Genomic DNA, 24,077 nt, shown 5'->3' with positions numbered 1-24,077 from the left:
AGAACACGAGTCGGGAACACAGCAGTCTTCAATTAACAGCCAGCGTGACTGGCGTCGCCACGTCGCTTCCGCTTCGCTGTGGTTGCTCTGACAATAGCCCCTGCGCATCTCCTGCCTTCCTCGCTGCTGCCACAGTCACCTGCACTCCGCTTCCGCTGGGGTTGCTGCTGACATTGGCTCCTGCCTTCACCGCTGTTGCCAGGTCACCTGCACTCCGCTACACTAATCCATTTAGGCTCGGAGGGCGGCATTCCAAGCACCCCACTTCACCGCCGTCGCGAAGTTGTCGGCCTCGTCGATTGTTCACGGTTGCTTCTGGTCGGGCCCACGTGGCTAGAAGGACGGTCACGACAGCTCGTCCGCCGCCAGGTAGAGGCCTCGAAAGGGGTTACAGCTCCTCGCTGTCCTCTGAAGAGGCCGCATCAGCCAGGCAGGTCCTCTGTTTCCTGGGTGACCCAAGGGTCGGTGTCTGCAGGCCAAGGGTCTCAGGTGGAGCATTAGTGGTCAAATCTGCACAATTCTCCCCCCCCCCCCCCGGCAAGGCAAGAGCACCACCCTTCTCCTGAGTCGTGCCAGGCAAAACAAAGAACAAGGCCTCAAGCTGTGCTGCTCAGTTAACTCCCCTTTTTGGCTCCCCCCCCCCCTCAGGCCGTCTGGTTGGGTGAGCTGCGGACGGGACCTATGCGGACGATTAAATGCCACCGCATTTTTCAATTTTGAAACAGGTTTTGTTCTGGAGAAATTACAGCTGCCGTTGCGATTCACAGACCAACGGCCCCGATAGATCAGACGCGGAGATATTAGAGCTCCACTACTGCTCACGTAATCTCAGGCGCTAATCCATACATAACACACAAAATCCACACACTGCAACCATCCATTCCAAAACCTCCAATGGTGTCATACCAAAAAAAGAAACTCTTTTACGCAGAGAATCAACAAGCATCTTTAAGCTACATCATTACGGCCAGAAAACACGAAGTACAAAATCCCGCACAGGCACAAAAGCTCAACACTTCGTTTCCGTTTTTCTGCCGTACATGAATAAAAAAACAAACATCAAATACAAGATGCATGTATTCTTGGAATACCCCTACTTCAGTCGCGCCCGGCGTGGTCGGGCTGCCGTTCTACCAGCTACGGTTTCCAAAAAGCTGCGGGACTGATTAGTTCCGTCTCTTTGCGACTGGCATGCAAAGCCCGGGCAGCGCTGAAAAAGCTTTACACGAGAGAGGCGCTTCCCCTCTGCAGGTTCCCTGCATGTCTCGTCTCTGTCTGACCCGCGCGCGCTCTACGGCGCCCTTTTGTCCGGTAGCCGCGCGCTTCTTTCTTCAGGCGGCAGCAGTGTTCACATGTCTCCTGACAACTCCTGCTGCGGTCCCACAATGGAGCAGGTGGTTTACATCCAGACTGCGCACGCCTAGTTGCCTTGGCTTTAAGGCGACGCCTATGAACTCTTGAGCGCCGCGGTTGCAATTTTGCAAAGTTACAAGGTTGGCCGGTCCTCAAACTCGCGGGCTTTATGACCTGTACTTTTTTCATTTCAGCGCAACCGTTCACCTTAGTTTTCCTTGCGCGCCGACGCTTTCTCGAGGCTACCCTAGCGCATCTGTATCGTGCGTCTCCGGTTATCGCGGCGCCGTCGCGTGTTAAGCTGCCGGCAATCGCCGCAGCATCAATTTCCAAAGGCCCGTCATGTTCACGATTTTTCTCGCCGTTCAGCGAAGCCAATTGCGCTTTCCTCGCAGTGCTAGGCGGCGGTCTCTCCGAAAAATCCACCGCTCCTGCGATTTCATTCGACCACAACTCGTTTTCGGGTGTTCGGTCGCGAGCGGCCGTCGTTGCCTCATCCTTGAAATGACCTTTGTTTTGATGCAGCGCTGATGCGCCTTCCTGGCTTACCATCGATCTTTCAGCCGTCGCTTTCACCGCATGACTGCTTTCTGGTATTGCGGTGCCGTCACGTGTTAAGGTGCCGGCCCTCGCCGCAGCGTCAAAAGCCAACACAGTAATTCCCGGAGGCTCGTCGCGTGCGGAATTTTCCTCGCATAGGAAAACTACCTGAGCCCTACAGTCAGTGCTAGGTAACGACCTCTCTGAAAACTCGCACGCCTCAGTGATTTTGTCTGAGCTCGGTGCTTCACTGTCTGGCGTTCTGTCGCTGGCCGCTGCGACTCTGTCGTCATCTACTTTCAAAGGACCTCTCTCGAGTGTCTCACCAGCTGTATTCGGAGGAGATTTTTCACAGTCTATCTGACCCTGAGCTGCCTTTGCCTCGTCCTTCCCTTTCAAATCGGCATGACTCTGAGGGTTCGATATTGCCCTGTGACACATTTCTTTGTTGCCAGCGAGTTCAAACAAATCATCGCTAGTGCCTTTGTTATGGCTGGCGGTGCTACAATCCTTTTCCTCTGTCTTTAAATCGACAGATCCTGCCGCTGTTTCTGCTGAACTGGCACTTCTCTCTACGCTTATACCTGCCTTGTCGTTGCTGTCTTGCGCAACTGTTGTGTCCCTAGCTGCCTCTTCACTTTGACGTTTACAGTCCACTATCATACGTATGCCGAAGAAACGGAAGAGGGCACCTTTTGCTATGTCATAGTTGTCGGCATCCTCATCGGACAGTCGCGCTAATACGGCGCGGACATCAAGGAAGGATAGCCAGCAACATCATTGACCATTCGCCCTGATCTAGCTCCTCTTCCGTACAGACTCGCTCAAAATTCTCGAGGAAAGTTCCGAAGCTCTCGCCTCTTTGAAAAGTCCTCAAACGATCTCGAGCCCTTCGCCATTTGAGAAGCCCTCGCGTTTCTCGCTCCACTTTTACTGCTTCTGCCTGAGCTGCAGCTAGCTTCACCTCTAGTCGCCTCATTTCTCGCTCCACCTCTTCTTTCCTCCTTTGTTCCGCTAATTCCAATTCCTCTTTTCTTCTTCGTTCCTGCAATTCCAATTCCTCTTTTCTTTTCTGTTCCTGCAATTCCAGTTCCTCTAATTCCAGTTCCTCCCAGTGCTCCACTATCTCCTCATCCTAAAAACCGAGGGCCTCTATCGCACTGACAACATGCAGTTTCTTCATATTTTTCCCACAATGAATCCCTAATTCCCCCGATAAGGAGATCAGGTCCATCTTACGCAGCTTTCGCCAGTCCATGACTGCCCTTAAGTGCTCGGTAACAATGAGATCGCAAGTCTCTCAAGGATGTTGGTGTAAAGCAAGGTTCAAGTCCGAACAGGCTACTACAACCAACTTAAATTACCAGGAAGAGCAGCACAAATGCTAAGCCTGGCAATACTCAAGGAGAGAAGGCAATGCACTCACCAAAACCGGAGCACGGACACCACGCAGACGATCCCACCGCTGCCAACCAGTTGTTGCGACCCGGGTAGCATGGTCGGTGACCGGTGATGGGACGAGGAGGATGGGAGACTGGGTTTAGAGGATGGTAACGAAAAACTTTATACACTTATTTACATTATTTACATAGAGCGACTGAGAAAGACTCTCAGTGGAAGGGGAACGTCTTCGTCAACCGAAGTCGACTGGAGGTAGCAGGCTTCTCTCGGCCACACTCACAGCCGAGTTAAATATGGTTCGGATTCCCCAGATCCCTGGCTGGGGAATAATGTTCGAAGAGCACTGTCCAATCGGATGGACCGAAGGTGACATTCCTGTTACCACCCACGGCCGGGCAGGTGCGGGCTGTTCCACTCTCTCGCAGCTGGGTAGATGGGAAGGGGGAGATGCTGACTCATCCAGCCCGGCTGGAAAGGAATCTCCCGCAGTCTTCCAGCAGGTGAATGAACCCGCCTCCTCGCCTGTTGTCCAGAACACGAGTCGGGAACACAGCAGTCTTCAATTAACAGCCAGCGTGACTGGCGTCGCCACGTCACCTCTGCTTCGCTGTGGTTGCTCTGACAATAGCCCCTGCGCATCTCCTGCCTTCGTCGCTGCTGCCACAGTCACCTGCACTCCGCTTCCGCTGGGGTTGCTGCTGACATTGGCTCCTGCCTTCACCGCTGCTGCCGCGGTCACCTGCACTCCGCTACACTAATCCATTTAGGCTCGGAGGGCGGCATTCCAAGCACCCCACTTCACCACCGCCGTCGCGAAGTTGTCGGCCTCGTCGATTGTTCACGGTTGCTTCTGGTCGGGCCCACGTGGCTAGAAGGACGGTCACGACAACCAGGAAGGTTTCCGGTTAGCTATACCCTACTGCTAAAAGTGTACAGTAAGCTCAGCAGCACCAGCTGCACAAAGAGCAAGGCAGACGGGCCCCTCCTTTCCGAAGGCTAACAGAGGTTCAAGTTTCACGGGCCATCATAGGTATGCAGTATTAGGGTCCGTGCTTTGTAACCATTCATTTAGTTTTCATTTCATTATGCCGTGCAGTCCATTATGTCATTATGTCGTGGCGTCCGTTAGTTAAAGATCAAATCGGAGAGGCCTTCATTCTTCAGTGGACGCAGTTCTCGTCATGATGATGATGCCGTTTGGAGTCTCCTATGGGAGACGAAGACTGCCCGATGTGCTATGAGGAATGAACCTGGCTCCCTGTACGCATGAAATGGGTACTAAGGATGCAACGGCGAGTATTGATGTAACCTATGGAATGATGGAGTGCATAGTCCGACAAATGGGCTCACGAAGTTCACTGCACGAACAATGCATGCAGGTAACGTGCCAGTGAATTTAGAGCTTATCGAGATATCCAATGTCTTTTAAATATGTAAATAGAAAGTTCATTGCAAGTCTCGGTTGCCTAAGGCAGGCCAAGGGACCTAAAACTTTGTCCATTGTTAGCTAAGGGCACTGGGCAGAGCTTCTGCATGCAATCTTCATAGCACGCACGCTCTTTAGCATACGCAGGGCACTCAAGCAGGATATGGCCGCATTTTATCTTCGTTTTTTTTTTTTACATTTTCCACACCGCTCTCCTTCTGTCTCCAAGATTCCCCTCCCTACGCAGAGTAGCATGCCAGCGATTTTTAAACGCCGGCTAAATTCTCTGTATTTCATTGAAGAGTCTCTCTCTCTCCCTGCCCGCAGCTGCTGTCCCGGACCAAGCCCGCGGTGGCAGCTTCGGCCGCCGGCCCGGACGACGCTGGCGCTTCTGCGCAGGCGCTGTCGGCCACCGAGAGCCGGCTGCCCACCCTGGAGGAGTTCCTGGAGAAGCGCGACTTCACGGGAGCCATGGCGCTGCTCGAGTTCACTGGAGGGGCGCCTTCGGGCTCCGCCTCCACTTCTTCGCAGCTGGAGGCGGCCCTGTGGACGGCCTACTGCGCCTTCCACCTGGGCCAGTACCGGCAGGCCATGCGCATCTACCAGGACCTGCTGGCCGACAAGGGCATGCCGCCGCCCCTGGTAGGTACTCCCGGCACGAGGACTGAGCCGCCTTCGGTGGCCCTTAAAGGGATGCTGAACATCATCATCATCATAAGCCTGACTACGCCCACTGCAGGGCAAAGGCCTCTCCCATATGTCTCTCTCCAATCAACCCTGTCCTTCGCCAGCCGCGGCCACCGCATCCCCCCCGCAAGCTTCTTAATCTCATCCGCCAACCTAACTTTCTGCCGCCCCCTGCTGCGCTTGCCTTCTCTTGGAATCCACTCCGTTACCCTTAAGGACGAGCTATTATCTTGCCTTCGCATTACATGCCCTGCCCAAGCCCACTTCTTCCTCATGATTTCGACTAGGGTGTCATTAACCCGCGTTTGTTCCTTCATCCACTCCGCCCTCTTCCGATTTCTTAACGTTACACATGTCATTTTTCTTTCCTTAACATAACGTCGTCCAATTGGTTTCTTTTCATAAAATCGATTATATGGCTCTTTTTGCCTATTCTGATGTTTGTCCGGCAAAAGAAGCTCGCTTTTACGGCTGGCTAAAAAAAATTTTAATGCGGGAATTTTTTTCCTAGTAACTCAGTTCAAACAAGTAGCGTCGAGGCAGAAAGGGACTTTGATTGCAAATGACCTCTCCACCTCTTCCTCATTAAAAATTCCGTTCTCTCTCTCAGCGACAGGAAACTGGCTTTGCGTCAACGCACTTTTCTTGTAAAAACGGGTGACATGGGCGACACCTGTCATTGCGGTTTTGACCTTTTCTAAAGTCAATAAAAGCTCAGCTTTGACTCAAAGCGTTCTATTTGCTAGAAAACTCGAAAATCTGTCGTTGTAGGCAAGCTCGAATTCGTCCTCAATCTCAGTGTCCTTTTAAGGAAACGACAGGAACTAATATTGCGGTGGAGATGAAAGATATGTTGCTTTATGCTGATGCCATCGGCGGGATACGGTGACCGCAGCTGGCAAAGGACAGGGTTAATTCAAGAGATGTGGGAAAGGCCTTTGTCCTGCAGTGGCCATAGTCTGGCTGATGATGGTGACGGTAATGATGATGATGCAATTGGGCGTAATGTTGCATGCCGGCGAGGAATTATTTTCCAATGTTTCTTAGATTCCTCGCACAAAATCGCGCAAGAACCGATAAAGTGACGCACCCAGCGACGCTGCACACTACCACCAGTTTATCTCACCATGTGACATCATGGTCACTGCTACACATAACCTGGGTTGTTGAATACAGCAGTTTTTTGTTCTTTCTTTTAAACAGTTTTGTTGCTGTTTCTTAGCGATTATGTTCAATGCTAGAGCTGGTCCCCGAGGACAACTACTGCACGGACGGACGGACGGATGGATGGATGGACGGATGGATGGATGGATGGACGGACGGACGGATGGATGGACGGACGGACGGACGGACGGATGGATGGATGGATGGATGGATGGATGGATGGACGGACGGACGGACGGACGGACGGACGGACGGACGGACGGACGGACGGACGGACGGACGGACGGACGGACGGACGGACGGACGGGTGACCGTGCGGGAATTTGCAGCACGCCAGCAGTCGGAGAAATTCGCGCTACCGGAAGGGTAAACGTCCGGTCAATTTTTTTCCCAACGGCGCTGCAGAACGACTTGTCGTGTAGAGTTGAATGTGCAGGTGGGAAAAAAAGAAAGCGTGTCTCCTCTGCAGGACGTGTGGAGCTACCTGGCCTGCTGCCAGTTCCACCTGGGCCTCTACCAGGAGGCCGAGGCGTCGGTGCTCAAGGGACCCAAGAACCAGCTGCAGAGCAGGCTGCTCTTCCACCTGGCCCACAAGGCGGGCGACGAGAAGCGGCTCATGGCCCTGCACCAGAGCCTTCAGGACATACTCGAGGACCAGCTGTCGCTCGCCTCCATACACTACCTCAGGTATTAGACACCTTTAGCATACCGTGTACCTTGTTCCCGTTACCGGTACCTGAGTTCCGGGAGCCCGCGCGCAGCCAATGAGCATACGCAAATCTTCTTGACGTCACCAGATGGCGCCACATAGCCGGCAGCTACGTGCGCGCCTGCAGCATCGGGACCAATCAGCGCGTGCTCACCGGCGGCGGGCGGGCTCCCGGTACTCCTGTAACGGTAATGGTAATACGGTACACGGTATGCTAAGGTGTCTATTCTCTCGGAGAGAACCAAGGCTGCTGCGCGGGGCGCCGCTCAAGGGCCCAGTGGGCACTGAAACTCCCTTGGACGTCTTGAGGACGTTTGAGACGTCCTGCGGACGTCCATTTGAGCTTCAGGGCCCATTGGGGAGTGGTTTCGCAAACTGGCTGCAATGGATGTTTTGTGATGGCGTTAAGGGGAATACTGAGTCAGTCTAGACTGATAGGTTACAGTTACGTGATAACAAATGCACCATTTTTACCGAAAACAGTCAACCAATCAATCTTTTTATTTCAGTTTGTACATGCAAACTGGGGATGGTGAGAAAAAAGCAGTGAATGACACACTGCTTGACGGGCCTCACCATCCTTACAAGTCAGCGGTTGGCACGAGGCAAAAAAAAAAAGAATAAAGCAGTGAATGACACACTGCTTGACGGGCCTCACCATCCTTACAAGTCAGCGGTTGGCACGAGGAAAAAAAAAAAAAGAAAACACCGCTAAAAAGTGGATACAAGTGCGCTTATGAAGAACAATGTTTACGGAAACAGATATCTAGCAATTGGCAGCAGTAATTATAGTAAAAGACAGTGAGGTTATTACGCAGAGTGGCATAGTACACGCAGACACTTCGCATCACTGTAGCACATATTGCTGAATAAAGCTTTTCCGGATGGCAGACAAAGACGTAATATTCACTTGGTCACTGAATGAGGTATTGAGGAACTTTGGCACAATATACCTTATCATACAAAATCCATAGTTAGTTCTGCATTTTGCTAGTGCAAACCTACACTGCAATCTGATGTCGTACGATGAATGGCGATATGTCATTGGTACAATCTGAGAAATAAATGAATCGCCCTTTTTTATCGCTGTTTTGTAAAAACGTGCAAATCTGTAGTCAAATAATTTGTAGTCAAACAGCGCTATGTAGTCAAATTACGCTTTTATAAGCCAGAAATTTGAACATTAAGAGGGTTCCAAATTGGGCTAGTTGGTAGTTAACATGGTCACACATAATTGCGCCTCTGAAAAAAGACTTGGGACAACACAGGGACGACACAAACACTGGTGCGCAACCATTGTGTCGTCCCTGTGTGGTCCCAAGTCTTCTTCAAAAGCGCAATTATACGTGACCAGAAAGTTGCGTTGTGTTGCGTTGAATTTTACGGTGCATGGGCAGCAAAGGCCATTATACGCAAAGCTCTAGGTATAGGAAAAGTTTTCCGTAGAATTTTATAGTAATGTGAAACATCATCGGTGGTACAAAGGGCCTAAAACATTAGTTCGTACTACCTAGTAATGAGAGAGGAATATGGCTAATAGTGAAGGCTTAAAACAAGGTCGCGTAACCTGAGTGACCATCCTTGGCTGGACAATGATCTCTAGTACTTGGTGGGAAGACAGCGCAAAAAAACGACAACCACAGGGGAGGACAAGACAAAAAAGAACGCTCTAGCGTTCTTTTGTGTCTTGTGTCTTGGCTGTCTTCCCACCAAGTATGAATTACCAACTAGCCCAGCACCATGTTTTATTGAATGATCTCTAGGCTCGCAACCAAACAAAATTAAGACCTCAGCCTTCTTCTCAGGGTAGAGAAAGTGGCTGAAGTGTATCATAAAATCAGGCGAAGCACTGGGCCAGAATTTACACTTTTTTGAGGAAAACCTGCTTCTTTTAAAAAGCTAAAACACAAGACATATGAACAATTGGATTACTACTTAAGAAGACCGTTGGGTGAAAACGGATGCAATCATTATAAAATGGCGTAAAGTACTCTTTCCTTAGTTTTTCGAGTTTCGCGCGTGAGAATAAAGCGTACGTGATTTACTGTTAGTTCATCTCCGCATTGTTCACACAGCGGCTTGCCTTGTTTTGTCACTATGAAGTTATGCCTGAGGTGCATGTATGCATAGGGTTGTTCGTTTTCGGGTAAAACCCGATTTTACCCGATTTCTGCACCCCGAACGTGTTCCTAAAATAAAATATCGGGTAAAACCCGATTTTTTACGATTTCCGGAAAAATTGTACCCACGAAATTGTTGTGCCTCCAGTTGGCGCGCAGGCGAGAGGCAGGTTTGTTTAGTCGACGTCGACAAAGTTAATGTTTCGAACAGCTACGCAGTGGCCCGGGTAGTCGGCAAGGCTCTCCTTACTGCGAGCAAGACGTGGAAGGATGTTGTAGCCGTAGCCACAGATTCCGCGGAGTACATGCGAAAAATGGTACGTGAGATCTGTGAAGTTGAAGCGATCCACATCTTGCATGTAAAGGACCTAGCCCATTTGATTCATGTGAGCGTTGACCATGCGATTTCGTCACCTTTCGTGTCTGATGTTCGATCCGGAGTGATCAAGTTTGGAGCATTATTTAAGCACGCTAACAAGCTGCACCAAAAGTACATCGAAATATGTGCCTCTAATAGCCTGCTTGGCGTTGATGCAAAGAAACCTCCTCCTGTAGTTCCGAACAGATGGCAAAGCTTCTACAAAGCGCGTTTTGTCGCCATTGAAATGTGGAGCTCATTAACAGAACTTGTTGAAAGCTCGCATGATAGCACAAAGGCGGAAGCTATTCGAGCGATACTTTCTGAAAAAGAGGTTCTTTATGCAAAGGGAGTCTTAATGAGAGATGCACTCGAGCCCCTTTTGGATGTCCAGAAAACGCTTGAAAGCGGGAAACTCCTCATGCCAAGCTTCGATCACCTCGTCAAGCTACAGCAGACTGTCAACCAGCTTTCCACGATGATCGGTAAAAGTGATCGGGCGAAAGGTGTTTCGTCTATGTTACCTAAGAGCAGTGCCATATTAGTAAGTGAAGAGTTTTGCGCCAAAATCTCCACAAAATGAGACTGCACTTTGAAACGGAACGTCTCAAAGAAGAAAACCAGTTGACATTGTGGAAACTGGGAGCCGTACTCGATCCGTTCCAGAAGCGGCTGCTCAGTCAGTCGTTTGATGACTACCGACCTCTCTCTATTTCCGCGATGGACGATGTAGGCTCGCTTCGCGAGGAGTTTAAGCAGTACTTGCCGGGAGCAAGCCCCACAAACGAAGGTGTTAAAGTGATGTACTATTGGAACGACGCCACTGTGCGTTACCCAAGGCTAGCAAATGCAGCGTTGTCATTGCCTAGCTAATTGCAGCTGTGACGTTGAGCGAACGTTCTCTCAGCTAAGGCACCTGCAAAGACCAGACAGGTCTTGGGTGGAAACCGAGACGTTGCGCATGCAGGTGATTATGTATGTTAATAAGGATGTGTTGAACGTCGATGACCAGCCCTTGTGAATAAAATGTTTCTTTTCTCAAAACTGACCGTTGCCTCTCACTGCGAGTAATAATTAATTATCAAAGAAACGCCAAATTTTGCAATGCTTTCTTGAAAGCAGCGAAAAATACAGCCCTAATTGTTACCCACCGGTTAGGGCAAATCGAATAAATTATTAGTTTGCAAATTTAACCCGATAAAACCCGAATTTCGGAGTTTTTCCACGAGAAACCCGATTTCTCCCCTATTATCAAGCCGAAAAATAACGCCCGATTTTTACCCCCAGAATTTGAAAAAATATAAAACCCGAAAGCGAATAACCCTATGTATGCAGTATACGAAGGCGGCAGAGAATCGCTTCCTTGAAACGTTCCTGGTGTGCGCTAGAGTTACTGTTGCGCAAGACTCCCTTTCCTCTAAAACTGGCTTACCAAGCACAGTTTGCCATTTACTTCATTATTCCGAACAGACTGCCATTTTTTTCTTACTTTACAATGTTCTAAGTTCCTACACTTTTCAACGGGTGTATTTACTTTTTTTTGCCTGCCACAGACAGGCGTGGTCCCGTCCACATCTGTGCCGTCCGTGTCCTTTTTGCGCCCTGTTTTCGAAGAACTGTTACCAGCTAGACCAAACCAAGCTTCTGTTGCATCCTTAGTCGAGTTCGTGGGGTATTTCAGTTAACAGACCAGCGTTCCAACGTGGAAGCTCCCGTCAGAAGAGGTCGTAACAACTGGCCGAACTGAAGCTGCCCCAGAGTTCGCCTTCTGTAGTATTCGCTATGAGTTCGCTGTGAGCTGTGAGTAGTGTTGACGTTTCAGGGCTTGAGTTTCCTCTCCCTTGGTGTCTGGTCGCAGGGCACACTACCAGGAGGCCATCGACATCTACAAGCGCATCCTTCTCGAAAACAGGTGAGACAGCCTCTGCTCGGGCTTAGCAGTGGAGTCCCCCTAGTGGTCATGTCGGTGGCTCAAATTGGTCAGCTAGGAATATACAGCACAGCGCAACTTAAGACAAGGACGAAGAAAAGACGGCCCCGCCGCAGTGGCTCACTGGTTATGGCGCTGAGCTGCTGACCAGAAAGACGCGGGTTCGATCCCGGCCGCGGCGGCCGAAATTTCGATGAAGGCGAAATTCTAGAGGCCCGTGTACTGTGCGATGTCAGAGCACGTTAAAGAACCCCAGGTGGTGGAAATTTCCGGAGCCCTTCAATACGGCGTCCCTCATAGCCTGAGTTGCTTTCGGACGTTAAACCTGAATAAACCCTAAAACAAGAAAAGACGGGACACCACCGCGCTGACTTCAACTAGTTATTTATTGCTGGGAAGTACAGCGGACTAAATAGGCGGACTGTTTGGTTTGTTGTTTTTACGGGGTTTAACGTCCCAAAGCGACTCAGGCTATGAGAGACGCCGTAGGGAAGGGCTCCGGAAATTTCGACCCCCTGGGGTTCTTTAACGGGCGGGGAGGCATGCGAACAACTGCTAAGTTGGCTGTGCAACACAAGATAACAAAGACAATATGAAAGTAGAAAGCCTTTTCACGCCAATTTTGGCTCTTTTATCACAAGTTTTAGCCATTTCATGCCCTTCTTGGCTCTTTTATTATATCTCGTTTTTATAATACTGTCACATACTGATAATCTGTTTTCTTTTCATGTTTCAGTCGTTGCCATTTCCCGGCTAGCTATTGAGCCTTTCAATAGCACGTGCTTATCTCGTCATTGCACTTCATTTATGCGATGTTCTCGCACTACTATCTCCTGTGTTTTATGTTGCCTCTGTTATCTTGTGTTGCACAGCCAACTTAGCAGTTGTTCACGTGCCTCCACGCCCATTCCGCCTATATAGTATACGCTGTTCCTTCTAGCAATAAAGAACTAGTTGAAGTCAGCGTGGTGGTATCGTGGGAGTTGGCTGAAAAGCAGCGAGAGCTTTACGCTTATCCAGGCTTAACCTTAGCTAAGACACAGCTATTTTTTTTTTCCTGCGTGCCACCGGTAGGCAGAATGAATAAAATATTCCTTTCATATCAGTTGTTTAAACTTGGTTCACTTCAATTTAATGGCCGCGCCAAAAGATATACGAACTTACAGCGAGACTAATTTGAAAAAAAAAAAAAAACTAAAGATTTCAGTTTGCTTAAGCTTGAACAGCTTTTATTCTTTATCTGTCGGTTTCTCTGCCTGCTGCGTCTTCTTCCGCAGCTGTGGTTATGTCACGCAGGAAGACGTTGGCTGTCTAGCCGACAAAGACAAACAAAAAGGTGGCCAGAGTCGGAGAACTCGTGTTCGATTGACTCCGCCGTAGTGAATTTGGCGCATGGCGATTCCAGTAACTCCACAGCAGAGTGCGGCAGCGCAAACAGGCGAGAGCGAGCAGAAAAACAGGACGACGCTGAAACACGCACACAAGAAGAGGAACACACAGGACAGGCGCCTGTCCTGTGTGTTCCTCCTCTTGTGTGCGTGTTCCTGTGCGCTTGAATTCATTTCAATATAAGCTATGCACCATCTAGCCCAAACAGAAGTTTTGTTAAAGTATCATTTCTAATTTATCACATTTCGAACCAAAACTTTAATTCATATCGGAACAAAAACTGTTTTCTCTCTCGGCTTGGCTAACAGATTCAGTTGTACGGGCTCCTTCGGAGTGAAATACGTATTCATCCCTTCGCACGTTACGAATTTCTTGCTTGGGCTACTGTCCCCAGCAGGCAAAGGTCCTACAACGGCCTATTGAAAGCCTTCTTACCAAGATGCCAGCAATGCAGATAACTAGGAGACCTGGTATGAATGAAACTTAGCACACAGCACGCCTCACACGACAAGGATAACGAAGAAGCATGCTGAAAAACTATTCACAAGGTCATTGCCAATCGCGAGAACAGAAGGAAGCGTGAATAGCTAAAACACTAAAAAAATACAACGTGGAAACGTCAGCGCTGAATATGGAGAACGAAGGGGTACTACGGCTTGCCGTCCTTTCAGTGCGAAGAGTCAAGAGATACCTTCCTTTTAAAACTAGTCTTCGAGCGAGGTGTGCCTCCGTCAAAAGTACACAGCCTTCCTTCTGGGTCATGCCATGCGGCTGGTTACACGTGCCACCAGCGGTCCATATCTCTTGAACTAAGGAGCAGCTGCCGTCCCGCACCCCACCGAAATTTAAGACGTCATCAGATTCTGCGAGTGCGCCACTCGCGAGAGCACGGCTTACAAGCAAATCCTGCGGGCATTAAGGTTGTACAAGCACGAGAAACATTGAAGGGACACTTCTTTCGCACGCAAGAACCCAATTTATCTTTGCCTTTCCATAAAACTTGGCAAAGCATCAGGGTGATGATCCACTGAGAACGAAACTGCATAGAGGAAAGCAAAAAGCATATGCCCCGCACTGAAACCGGAAAAGTGCTTGGCAATTTCGTGCAAGAAAGTGTTCCAATTTGTCCCGGATCACCGGCAGAAAAGCTTGTAATCTTGGGTTTCCAGCAAACCATGAACATTACATGGACGTCCATGAGTTATTTATACTGAATATTTGACACCTCCAGCAGATATTCGTTTTAGTCTCGTATACCAAGATGTATCGATATCCCTCATTAGAAAAGAATACTGCAGCTATCTTTACCGGTACTCACCTAGGGGTCAGAAACGTGGAGGCTAACGAAAAGGGTTCAGCTTACAACGCAGCGAGCTACGAAAAGAAAAAATTATGGGTGTGACGTTAAGAGATCGGAAGAGGGCGGAGTGGGTGAGGGAACAAACTCGTCTTAATGACATCCTAGTCGAAGTCCAGACATCCTAGTCGAAGTCAAGAGGAAGATGTGGGCGTGGGCAGGGCATGTAATGAGAAGGCAAGATAACCGCTGGTCCCTAAGGGTAACGGAGTGGGTTCCAAGAGAAGGCAAGCGTAGCAGGGGGCGGCAGAAAGTTAGGTGGGCGGATGAGATTGAGAAGTTTGCGGGGATAGGGTGGCCGCAGCTGGCAAAGGAGAGAGTTAATTGGAGAGACATGGGGGAGACCTTTGCCCTGCAGTGGGCGTAGTCAGGCTGATGATGATGATGATGAGCAAGATTCTGCGTGCCTACGACATTGAAACTTATGTCCATTCCTAGATGTAGTATGTACTGCAGATACTCCTGCTTGATGTATGCGACATGTTTATGGATTTCTGCCACAGTCGAGACAATAGCAGCCTTTGTGGTGTGAAATGGTGTGAAATAAATGCCACTGAATCAACGTGACATCAAAAGATGAAATCACAATTTAGCACAGTTGGGTATTTATGATATCAGGGGTGCAAAAAGCACAGTGACCTGCAGAGAACGCTTCATGCACGAATACTTTGGTTATATTTTCGGTCAGTTTGAATTGGTTGTCGAAAATAGAATATTACATAACACGTCATCGTGGCATTTTACAGCACATCTTTTAAGAGCACTGCAGTACTATATAAAACAAGCAGTTCACAAATCCCTTCATTCACCTGATTCCACCGGATCACCTTCACGTATGCTTATATTTAATTCCAGGAAGGACGTCCTCATGAGGGCTGTTGCCTAGCAAAGTTTTCTAAATAAATGTTATGACTTATTCCATCTGTGTGCTGTAAGTCGAGTAGGTTCGTCCACAGTGCTTTGCTAGTTGAAAACAACAGGTAGTGCCAAAACACTAAAATGAGATCACGTAGAAGCTGTGAACACGTGTGCATTGTCCTGCCCCCCCCCCCCCCCCCTCCTATAATTCAAACGCCTACCTTCTATCTATATATTCATGCGGTGTACCTTAGATTGACGGTGATGAAAAATATGCCTAGACTTGGCCCATTCAAAGAAATTTCAGTTCTGTCCAACAATAAAGTGGAAATAATAAATTTTGATTAAATTGCTACCCCTCAGAGATTGTCCAGAACGTTGAGCAAGCGCATAAAAAAAATCTAGGCGTAGGTCAGTGGGGCCGAACCGACATAATTTAAAAGACATTCACTCCGGTTAGTTTAAGTATATTGAAAATATATAACGAAAAATGAGTAAGTACGGTAGGCCTCACTTTCGTTCAATGTCAATGAATAATATCTCTGATTCGTCGAAGACTGATGAACGTACAGCGTCACGAGAACGACTTTTTTGGAGAAAAAAGGTCCACTTCTCGCGTGCAAAGCTAAAGGTCAAATCACGCTTGGATTTGAGCTCTAACTGGAGGCTCACAGGAAGTGTCGCTGTGAGGTCATACCACGTGATATGTCGCAGCTGTTACCGCTCGTTCCATCGCTGCGCCGACGGCCGCTTGGACCGCGCGCTCTCGCCAGTCGTGTCACGTGACTAACCACATGATTCGCTCTTGCTGAAGTCCAGCGCTTGCCGCCTAGACACCGCAGAGATATGGAGCCAGAACCGGTCACCGGGAGGAGTTCCTCGACTGAGCATTGGAGGCGCCGGGCTGATTCTAGCGATCCCTACGACAGAGAGCGTCACGAAGCCACATTGTCTAGAGATAAGTCACGTAAGCGGGCTCGTCGAGTTGATTAAACCGTTAAAGAACGGGAGGAACAGTCTTTGTCAAAAGTAACCAGGCTGGATGGTTTACTTCTAGCTCGTGCAGTGGAGCCCTTGCAGCTTCCCTGACACTTAAATGGTCGTTAAAGGTAAGGACTGGGGGTCTTCTTACCTTCCAACACCTTTCGACCTTCAGGAAAGCCACAAGGGCTCCACTGTACGAGCTAGAAGCAAACCATGCAGCCTTATTACTTTTGACAACGACTGTACATATGGAGGAGCAGCGGCACGGCGACAAGAGTACCTCAAGCGGAAAAGGACAGCCGATGATGCCAACGTCTCCGCGTCGACATCGGCCACTGGATAGGTTGCCTTTCGCTCCGTATAACCCGGCTCATCCGATCTGAGCCACAGCCATTTTTTTCTCAAAAGAGCTGGGTGTCTTGGCAAGCCGGGTGTCTTTAAGATGATGCTTATGGACGTCGATGTTTAGAATCGGGATGTTGCTGGGAAGTTTGTGGTTTAATTGCTGGAGTGTGTCGGATTCGTTTCTCGTTTGTAAGCCGGAAAAGGCATCGTTCCGGCAATCGTCGCCTTCTCTTAGAGCAGCTCCCGTTTCGTCTCTCGCAGGGACTTCCTGGCGCTGAACGTGTACGTGGCTCTCTGCTACTACAAGCTGGACTACTACGACGTGTCGCAGGTGAGGTGCTTGCTTGTGTGCGCTTCCATGCTCTACCGCGCTTCACTTCTGAGTACCTGCACGTGCCCCGCCAGTCTGAGGGCGTACATCTTCTGCCGGAAAACATTATTCGCGGATTAGCTGATAGAGACGGCGGTTCTGGACACGTCCGCAGAACGGACATGTAACAGAGCCCCTGCGCCGTCTTGACGACTTCACAATTTCACCAGCGCTGCGACGAGGAACAAAGACAGAGAAGGAAGGACAGGGACAAGCGCTACTAACAACTGAAAGTTTATTTGAAAAAACGCAGGTTGTATAGTACTCTCGATTGACAGCCCGAAGCACATGCGCTTCCCGCGAAAAAAACGCACAAAAGAAAGTTAGGAATCCAGATACGAAATTTCATACTCATGTATGGTCACAGAAGGTGTGCTAACGAACGTGTCGCTGTTCTTGTGAATGTGATAGGCTTCACACAACTCCCTAGTCAGCCGATCTTGATGTCTAAACTTAATCTCAGCCCTGGTAAGAAGTGGAAGGCATGCTTTTTTATTAGACACCTTGGACACACCGGGTTTGTTCAGATGACAATCTCTGTAATGAAGGGACAGATTTGATGAAGGAGCACCATTCAAAGACGTTTCATGCAGGCGTATTCTTGCCGCATTTAAAATGTACGTCACAAACCACTCCCTCTTCACATGGCACAAAAGTCGATTCATTCATGTTCCACTTGGCATGCATTTTTTCTTTTGCCTCTTTAATGCTTCTGTTTCCGGGCTCTTTTGTCAGCAATAGCACAAACCTTGCCGAGCTTATTAGGGACCGAAAAGGGCACTTTAACCCCATATCTAGTGCCAGCCTGCTTAAGCCTGTGGGATAACTGATGGATGTAGGATATTACCGCATACTTCGTTCTGTCATTACCGGAATTTCCCTGTGGATCATGTCTACGAAACGACTTCTTCTCCTTCAAGATTTTGTTGCTAGCAAGCGCTATCGCATCATTGGGGAAGCCCGCTAGCCGTAGCCTATGAACCTGCTGTTCGAAACTGCTGCCTAAAGTATGAACACATGATTTGAACGCACGCCTCTGTTTTTGTTCCTCGTCGCAACGCTGGTGAAGTTGTGAAGATGTACCAGCTAGCTCAGATCACTGTTTTGCTACTGTTTACTTTAGCGACGAATCGCACCAAAGTCTCGGTTTATTTGCTTCTAGAAGTGCCTGCCTTATTCCTATGACAGCACCTGAAGTTCTTAACTACAAAGAAGTCGGCTTAGGTGAAACTTTGCGGAAGTTTCCGCTTGATAGGGCGCAAGCTCCAAGTTGGAAGTTGTCAGCGGGTGTGAAATCTACAAGCAAATAAATGTTGCAATTACATAAAAGAGTAATCACTCAGAAAACGTGTAGCAGCTGTCATGTACCGAAAATAATGAGTGTTGTGAATATAGCTGGCATTTTAAAACACTTGCAATGTCCTTACAGACACGAACAAAGAAACAATGTACATACATACGCGTGATCGTGGCCTGCATTTCGGAATTCTTCACTGAGCAAAGAACACAAAAATTAGTCAGACCCCTCAAAAAAGAAAAGTGATGCACAGAAATTGGACAATGTATTGACTGCAACATGAAATCATTATCTGTCGAACAAAACGCCATTCTGCTCTGGCACCGAGATACGCTCAATTCAGCGAAAAGCTTGCTCACGGCGGCGTTCCTGTTGCTGTTCAACTTTGCGAGCACGCCGTTCACTCGTACGTGCACGCCTAGCAGGCGGCGGCTCCATCAACGGTCGGGGAACGGCAATGGGGGTGCTTCCCTCTTGGTTTTCGTTACTCCCGAGCATATGCAGCGTTCATTTGTACACTTAAGCTTCGCCTTAGGAGTAGACGCGATAGCGCCTTCTACTCCTTTTTCCTCTTCTCATTCCTTTTCTTTCTCACTTCTCACCCAAACAAGTAGGAGTCGTAGTTAGTCGGCACATCTTTCTCGACAAACCCGATGTCGCGAACGCCAGCGTAGCTTCCGCGCCGAACGAACGGGCAGCAAGCCGCAAGCTTCGTGGTGAACGCTCGTTGGATGTGCGCTGCGTTGTTCGCCGCTCACCGCGTGATTCGTGCGTCCCCGCACGGCCCCACTGCGCCCGAACGAGACGAGCGGGAGGCGCTTCCATCGCGCGCTGTCGGTTGGGGCAGTGGCGTACATTGCGGGGAGGAGGAGGAGGGAGTGGTTTTAGTGGGCACCGCCTGATGGCGCTTCGTGCGCGCCGAGTGAAGACGAAAAGTAGCGGAAACGTACTTTGCCAATCGCTTAACTCTGACTTCTGTAATTCCTGTGTTCATAATTACTAATATACACCACAGTGCATGTCTTTAAAGCACCCTTCTAAGACAACCCCGTATTCACTAGACGCGCCTTTAATTGTTCCTTCCACACCATCGAGCTGGCGAGGCGAAGTGGCTAGCGTGCTCGTCTCGCACTCCGGAGTCTCTGGTTCGATTCCCTAACTCGACCAATTTTAAGGCGGAAGCCTTTAAGGTCTCATCGTTGTAAGCAGCAGTTGTCGACAGAAAATGTCGCGCTTTTCAATTGGTGGGAACGGTCGTGACGTCACAGTGCGCGAATATCAAACGGGGCTAGTAACCATGCAACCAATTGAAGGGATCGTATAGTGATGCTCCAAGTAAGTGGGACTGAGCTTAGTTAATTGCTTAATTACCCAATTAGCCTAATTAGCTTTACTAGTCAGACCATATAAATAAATAAAACCGATTAAGAAATTGGTCGAGCTCAGGAATCGAACCCCGGTCTTCGGCGTGAGAGACGAGCATGCTATCCACTCCGCCATGCCAGCTCGATGGTTTGGAATGAACAAAGGCGCGTCTAGTGAATACGGTGTCTTAACTCACTCACTCTCATCCTCCTCCATTCCCTTCCGGCGAGGTTTAGGTGTCCACCGACAAATGAGACACAGATACATTTCCTTTCCTCAAAAACCAATTTACCGACGAGCGAGGCGTAGAACCGAATGGGCGTTGGCTGACTCCGACCCGAGCACACAGCTTATGCTGGTGACGAGGGCCAAGGCAGCGGCGGAGGTCAACGGGATCCTGGACTAGGGAAGACCGACCACTGAAGCTCCACATCTATCTATACCCATCCCCCTACTCCCTAACTCTTCCTTCTGAAAAAAAAAATAAAAAATAAATGTTTTCACTACTACTACTACTAGGCGTTCTATGGACTCCTTGGCAGCGTTGCAGGACGCTGTCGCGTTCCACTCTTAGGGGCGAAGCTTAACATCTTAACCACACATCAGTGACCACACTTTAGGTCAAGAGAGAGAGAGAGAGAAACAACTTTATTGCCATAGATTGGCGGGATTTAGGGCAGGTGGGCTTGGTGTGGCCCCCAGGTGGGGGCGACTTCCTGGGCCCACGAAATGAGTGCCAGTTGGATGCTCTTGTCTGGCCTGAGGAGTTGGTTCCATCCGTCTTCGGAGGGAGCTGGCAGTAAGGTTCGAGGGGGCGGATTTCCCGCGCAACCCCAGAGGATGTGAGCCTAGAAAGCTGCGCCACAATGGCAGCCAACATCCAAACCCTTCATGCCAGGCTCGATACCCTCACGAATCCCCCGACATCCGCAACCCCCTTAAAGTCGACAACCCCTCCTAACTACCCAGCACCCATTATTGTCGCTACGTCGGAGAGTGCAACCGCGCGCTCACGTGCAGGCGGCATTCTTAAATCACCCGTCGTGCTATCACAGCGCCCCGAACCCTACGGGAAACGCGATGGCTAGCTCCCCCTTCACAGTTTGGCAATGGAACTGCAGGGGCTTCAAGGCGAAGCGGCGAGCCTTGGAACACTTTAGGTCAAAAAAGTTCCCCCCTGAATTTTGTGAGACAGTTACTGCGTAATTTCCTTTCCTCAAATACAATTTTCATTTTCTTCATTACGACTCCTCTATATCCATCTTCTTTCACTCCAACTTCCTCCCTTCCTCTACGGTGCGGTTCAGGTGTCCACCGAGATGACAGAGAATTACTGCGCCATTTCCTTTCCTCAAAAATTACGAGGAACTTTAGCGGCTAAAGTGGTGAAAGGCGAAAGCCTGAGAGCTGCATTCTGCTACGCGATTGTTCACTGTACATTTTGTTGGTGCATTAATTAAATTCCAATTAATGACGTTTAAGCTTCGCCTTTAGGAGTGGAACGCGACAGCGTGTTGTAGCGCTGCCACGGAGTCCAAGGAACGCCACCACCCGTTCGGCGCGATGCGTTGCCCTTTGAACGCAACGCTTTTTTGAGGAAAGGAAATGGGGCTGTAATTCTCTGTCATCTCGGTGGACACCTGAGCCGCACCGTACAGGAAGGGAGGAAGTGTGAGTGAAAGAAGAAAGAGGGGCCGTAATGAACAAAAGGAAAATTGTATTTGAGGAAATGAAATTCCGCATTAATTGTCTGACATATCTCAGTAGACACTAGTCGAAAATTGTATTTGAGGAAAGCAAGTTGCGCAGTAACTGTCTCACATATTTCGGTGGACACCCGTCAAAATTCGCGCGCGGTGACGTCACGACAATTTGGACCAATCTGAAACGCGGACAAGTACGCCTTGCTCGTTGGTAAATTGGTTTTTGAGGAAAGGAAACGTATCTCTCTCTCCCATATCTCGGTGGACACGTAAACCTCGCCGTAACGGGAAGGGAGGAATATGGGAGTGAACGTATAGACGCACCTTTGTTCATTCCAAACCATCGAGCTGGCATGGCAGAGTGGTAGCGTGCTCGACTCGCACTCCGGTGACCGGGGTTCGATTCCCAAGCTCGGCCAATTTCTTACTCGGTTTTATTTATTTATCTGGTCTGACTAGAAAGGTTAATTAGACTGATTGGTTAAGTAAGCAATTAACTAAGCTCAGTCAAACTTACTTGGCGCGTCACTATACGATCCCTTTAATTGGTTGCATGGTTAGTAGCCGCAGTACAATTGGCCCCGTTTGAAATTCGCGCACTGTGACGTCACGACCGTTTCGACCAATTGAAAAGCGTGACATTTCTGTCGACAGCTCCTGCTTACAACGATGAGGCATTAAAGGCTTCCGCCTTAAAAAGCATTGCGTTCAAAGGGCAAGGCATTGCGCCGAACGGGTGGTGGCGTTCCGTGGACTCCCTGGCAGCGCTACAACGCGCTGTCGCGTTCCACTCCTAAAGGCGAAGCTTAAGCGTCATTAATTAGCAGTTAATTAGTATTCAGGCATTAATCAGTAATTAACCATTGATTAGTGATTTGTCATCACTTAGTAATTAGTACTCAATTATATGTGACGCCACCAGTGCCACAGAAACAGCGAAGGTGGTGCGGAAAACGCTTCCGCCTCTACCCACTTTAGACAGTCAAAGTGCCCCCTGAATTTTAAGCATGAAATGCTTTTAGCTCCCGTTGTCGGCAGTGTGGTGACGTCACGCCGAGACCGAGATCCACTCATCCGGGCACTGAATTCCAGTTATCCGGGCACTGAATTCCAGTTATCCGGGCACTGAAATCCACTCATCCGGGCACTGAATTCCAGTCATCCGGGCACTGAATTCCAGTTATCCGGGCACTGAAATCCACTCATCCGGGCACTGAAATCCACTCATCCGGGCACTGAATTCCAGTCATCCGGGCTCTGAAACGAGAACATCCGGGCACCGTACGAGACTTAACGAGATTTAACGACTCTCTCTAAGCCCTCCTACGCGACCGGCATGCAAGCGCCGGTTGGTCTCCAAACGAGACAAAAAATAACTGCTGCCAGTGCCTTCTCAATGTTTATCAAGATATCAGTGGAGCTGTGGGTTTGATAATGCACGGAATTATAATTTCCGATTTCTAATAACGCGTGCAGAAAGCACATAAATGCCACGATACACTTCGTTGTCATACGTGATCTCTTAGGGGCTTCGCGCATCGAAGCAAAGCCGCGCAGGCGAATAGGGGCCCGGGGGGAAAAGCGCTGCGTTCAAAGGGCAAGGCATCGCGCCGAACGGGTGGTGGCGTTCCTCCCTTCCATTACGGTGCGGTTCGGGTGTCCACCGAGATGGCAGAGAATTACTGCGCCATTTCCTTTCCTCAAAAAACCAAATGGCAAGGCATCGCGCTGAACGGGTGGTGGCGTTGCTCCCTTCCTGTACGGTGCGGTTCGGGTGTCCACCGAGGTGACATTAGGCCCGTAAACATTTCATGCTTACTCTACTCTCGGTTACGGGAGAGGCAGTTTTTTTCCACTCGGTTTTATTTACTAATGCTTCTGGAACGCCGCCGCCACCGACGCCGGCTTTTCTGCGACACGGGGCCCTTGACGCTATCGCGTTAAAATGTCAATATGCCCCGTAAAGATTCCACGAACTTAGTATATCGTGAAGCAAGGAAAAAATGGCAGTCCGCTTGGAACAAGGAATTAAACTGCACGTGATAAAACCAGCTTTAGGTGAATAGAAATCATGTGGGCACCAAAAACGTTTCAAGGAAGTCATTATCAGCCGTCTCTCCATAGGCCACACACATCTTGCGCGCAACTTTCTGCTGACAAAACAAGACAAACCAGTTCGTACATGCTAATGACATTTTATTTTCATGCTCGAAAAGCTAAGAAAAAGTGATTTTCTCCGTTTTATAATCAATGCATTCCTTTTCATCTGGCACTGCTTTTAGGTAATAATCCAAATGTGGACATGTCCTTTGTTTTATAGATTTTTAACAGGAGCAGGTGTTCTTTGAAAATTGCAAATCAACCTCAGCCCCTTTCTCATTCCTGAGAAAAAGGCTGAGGTTTATATTTTATGGGTTGAGAGCCTCGACATCCTTGCCCAGCCAAGGACGAGTGCTGAGGTTACCCATACTCCATTAAACCTTTTAATGTTAGCCTTTTATAAATAACCTTTCTTCTCTCAATACTAGGTAGAATGGAATAAAGCTTTCTCCACCCACCATATTTTTTCACATTTTTCTAAAAATCTGCAGAAAACAGTTTTCGTATACCTGCGCTCTATCTGTCATCTCCTGCTCTTTCCTGTGTTCGTTTTTTCGTGACCGCAACACCATCCCAAGAAAGCTGTGCACCAACTCGCCCAGCAAGAAGTTCTTCTACTAT

The 24,077-nt window shown here is 49.0% G+C and overlaps 1 protein-coding gene across 3 annotated transcripts in view; it reads left to right on the top strand.

The window, feature by feature from the left end:
• Ttc26 (tetratricopeptide repeat domain 26) overlaps window positions 1-24,077 on the top strand; it is a 127,015-nt gene that overhangs the window by 19,648 nt on the left and 83,290 nt on the right. For all 3 annotated transcript variants that reach the window (XM_089586185.1, XM_089586184.1, XM_089586182.1), the window contains exons 2-5: window positions 5,048-5,362; window positions 7,041-7,258; window positions 11,617-11,670; window positions 16,883-16,952. In XM_089586185.1, coding sequence (XP_089442311.1) covers window positions 5,048-5,362; window positions 7,041-7,258; window positions 11,617-11,670; window positions 16,883-16,952 — 657 coding nt within the window. The remainder of the gene's footprint in view (window positions 1-5,047; window positions 5,363-7,040; window positions 7,259-11,616; window positions 11,671-16,882; window positions 16,953-24,077) is intronic.

Source organism: Amblyomma mixtum, chromosome 4 (assembly GCF_055824585.1).
Source record: "Amblyomma mixtum isolate Tamu chromosome 4, ASM5582458v1, whole genome shotgun sequence".
In the NCBI taxonomy this organism is placed as follows: Eukaryota; Metazoa; Arthropoda; class Arachnida; order Ixodida; family Ixodidae; genus Amblyomma; species Amblyomma mixtum.
This window is presented reverse-complemented; position numbering and strand designations above follow the sequence as displayed.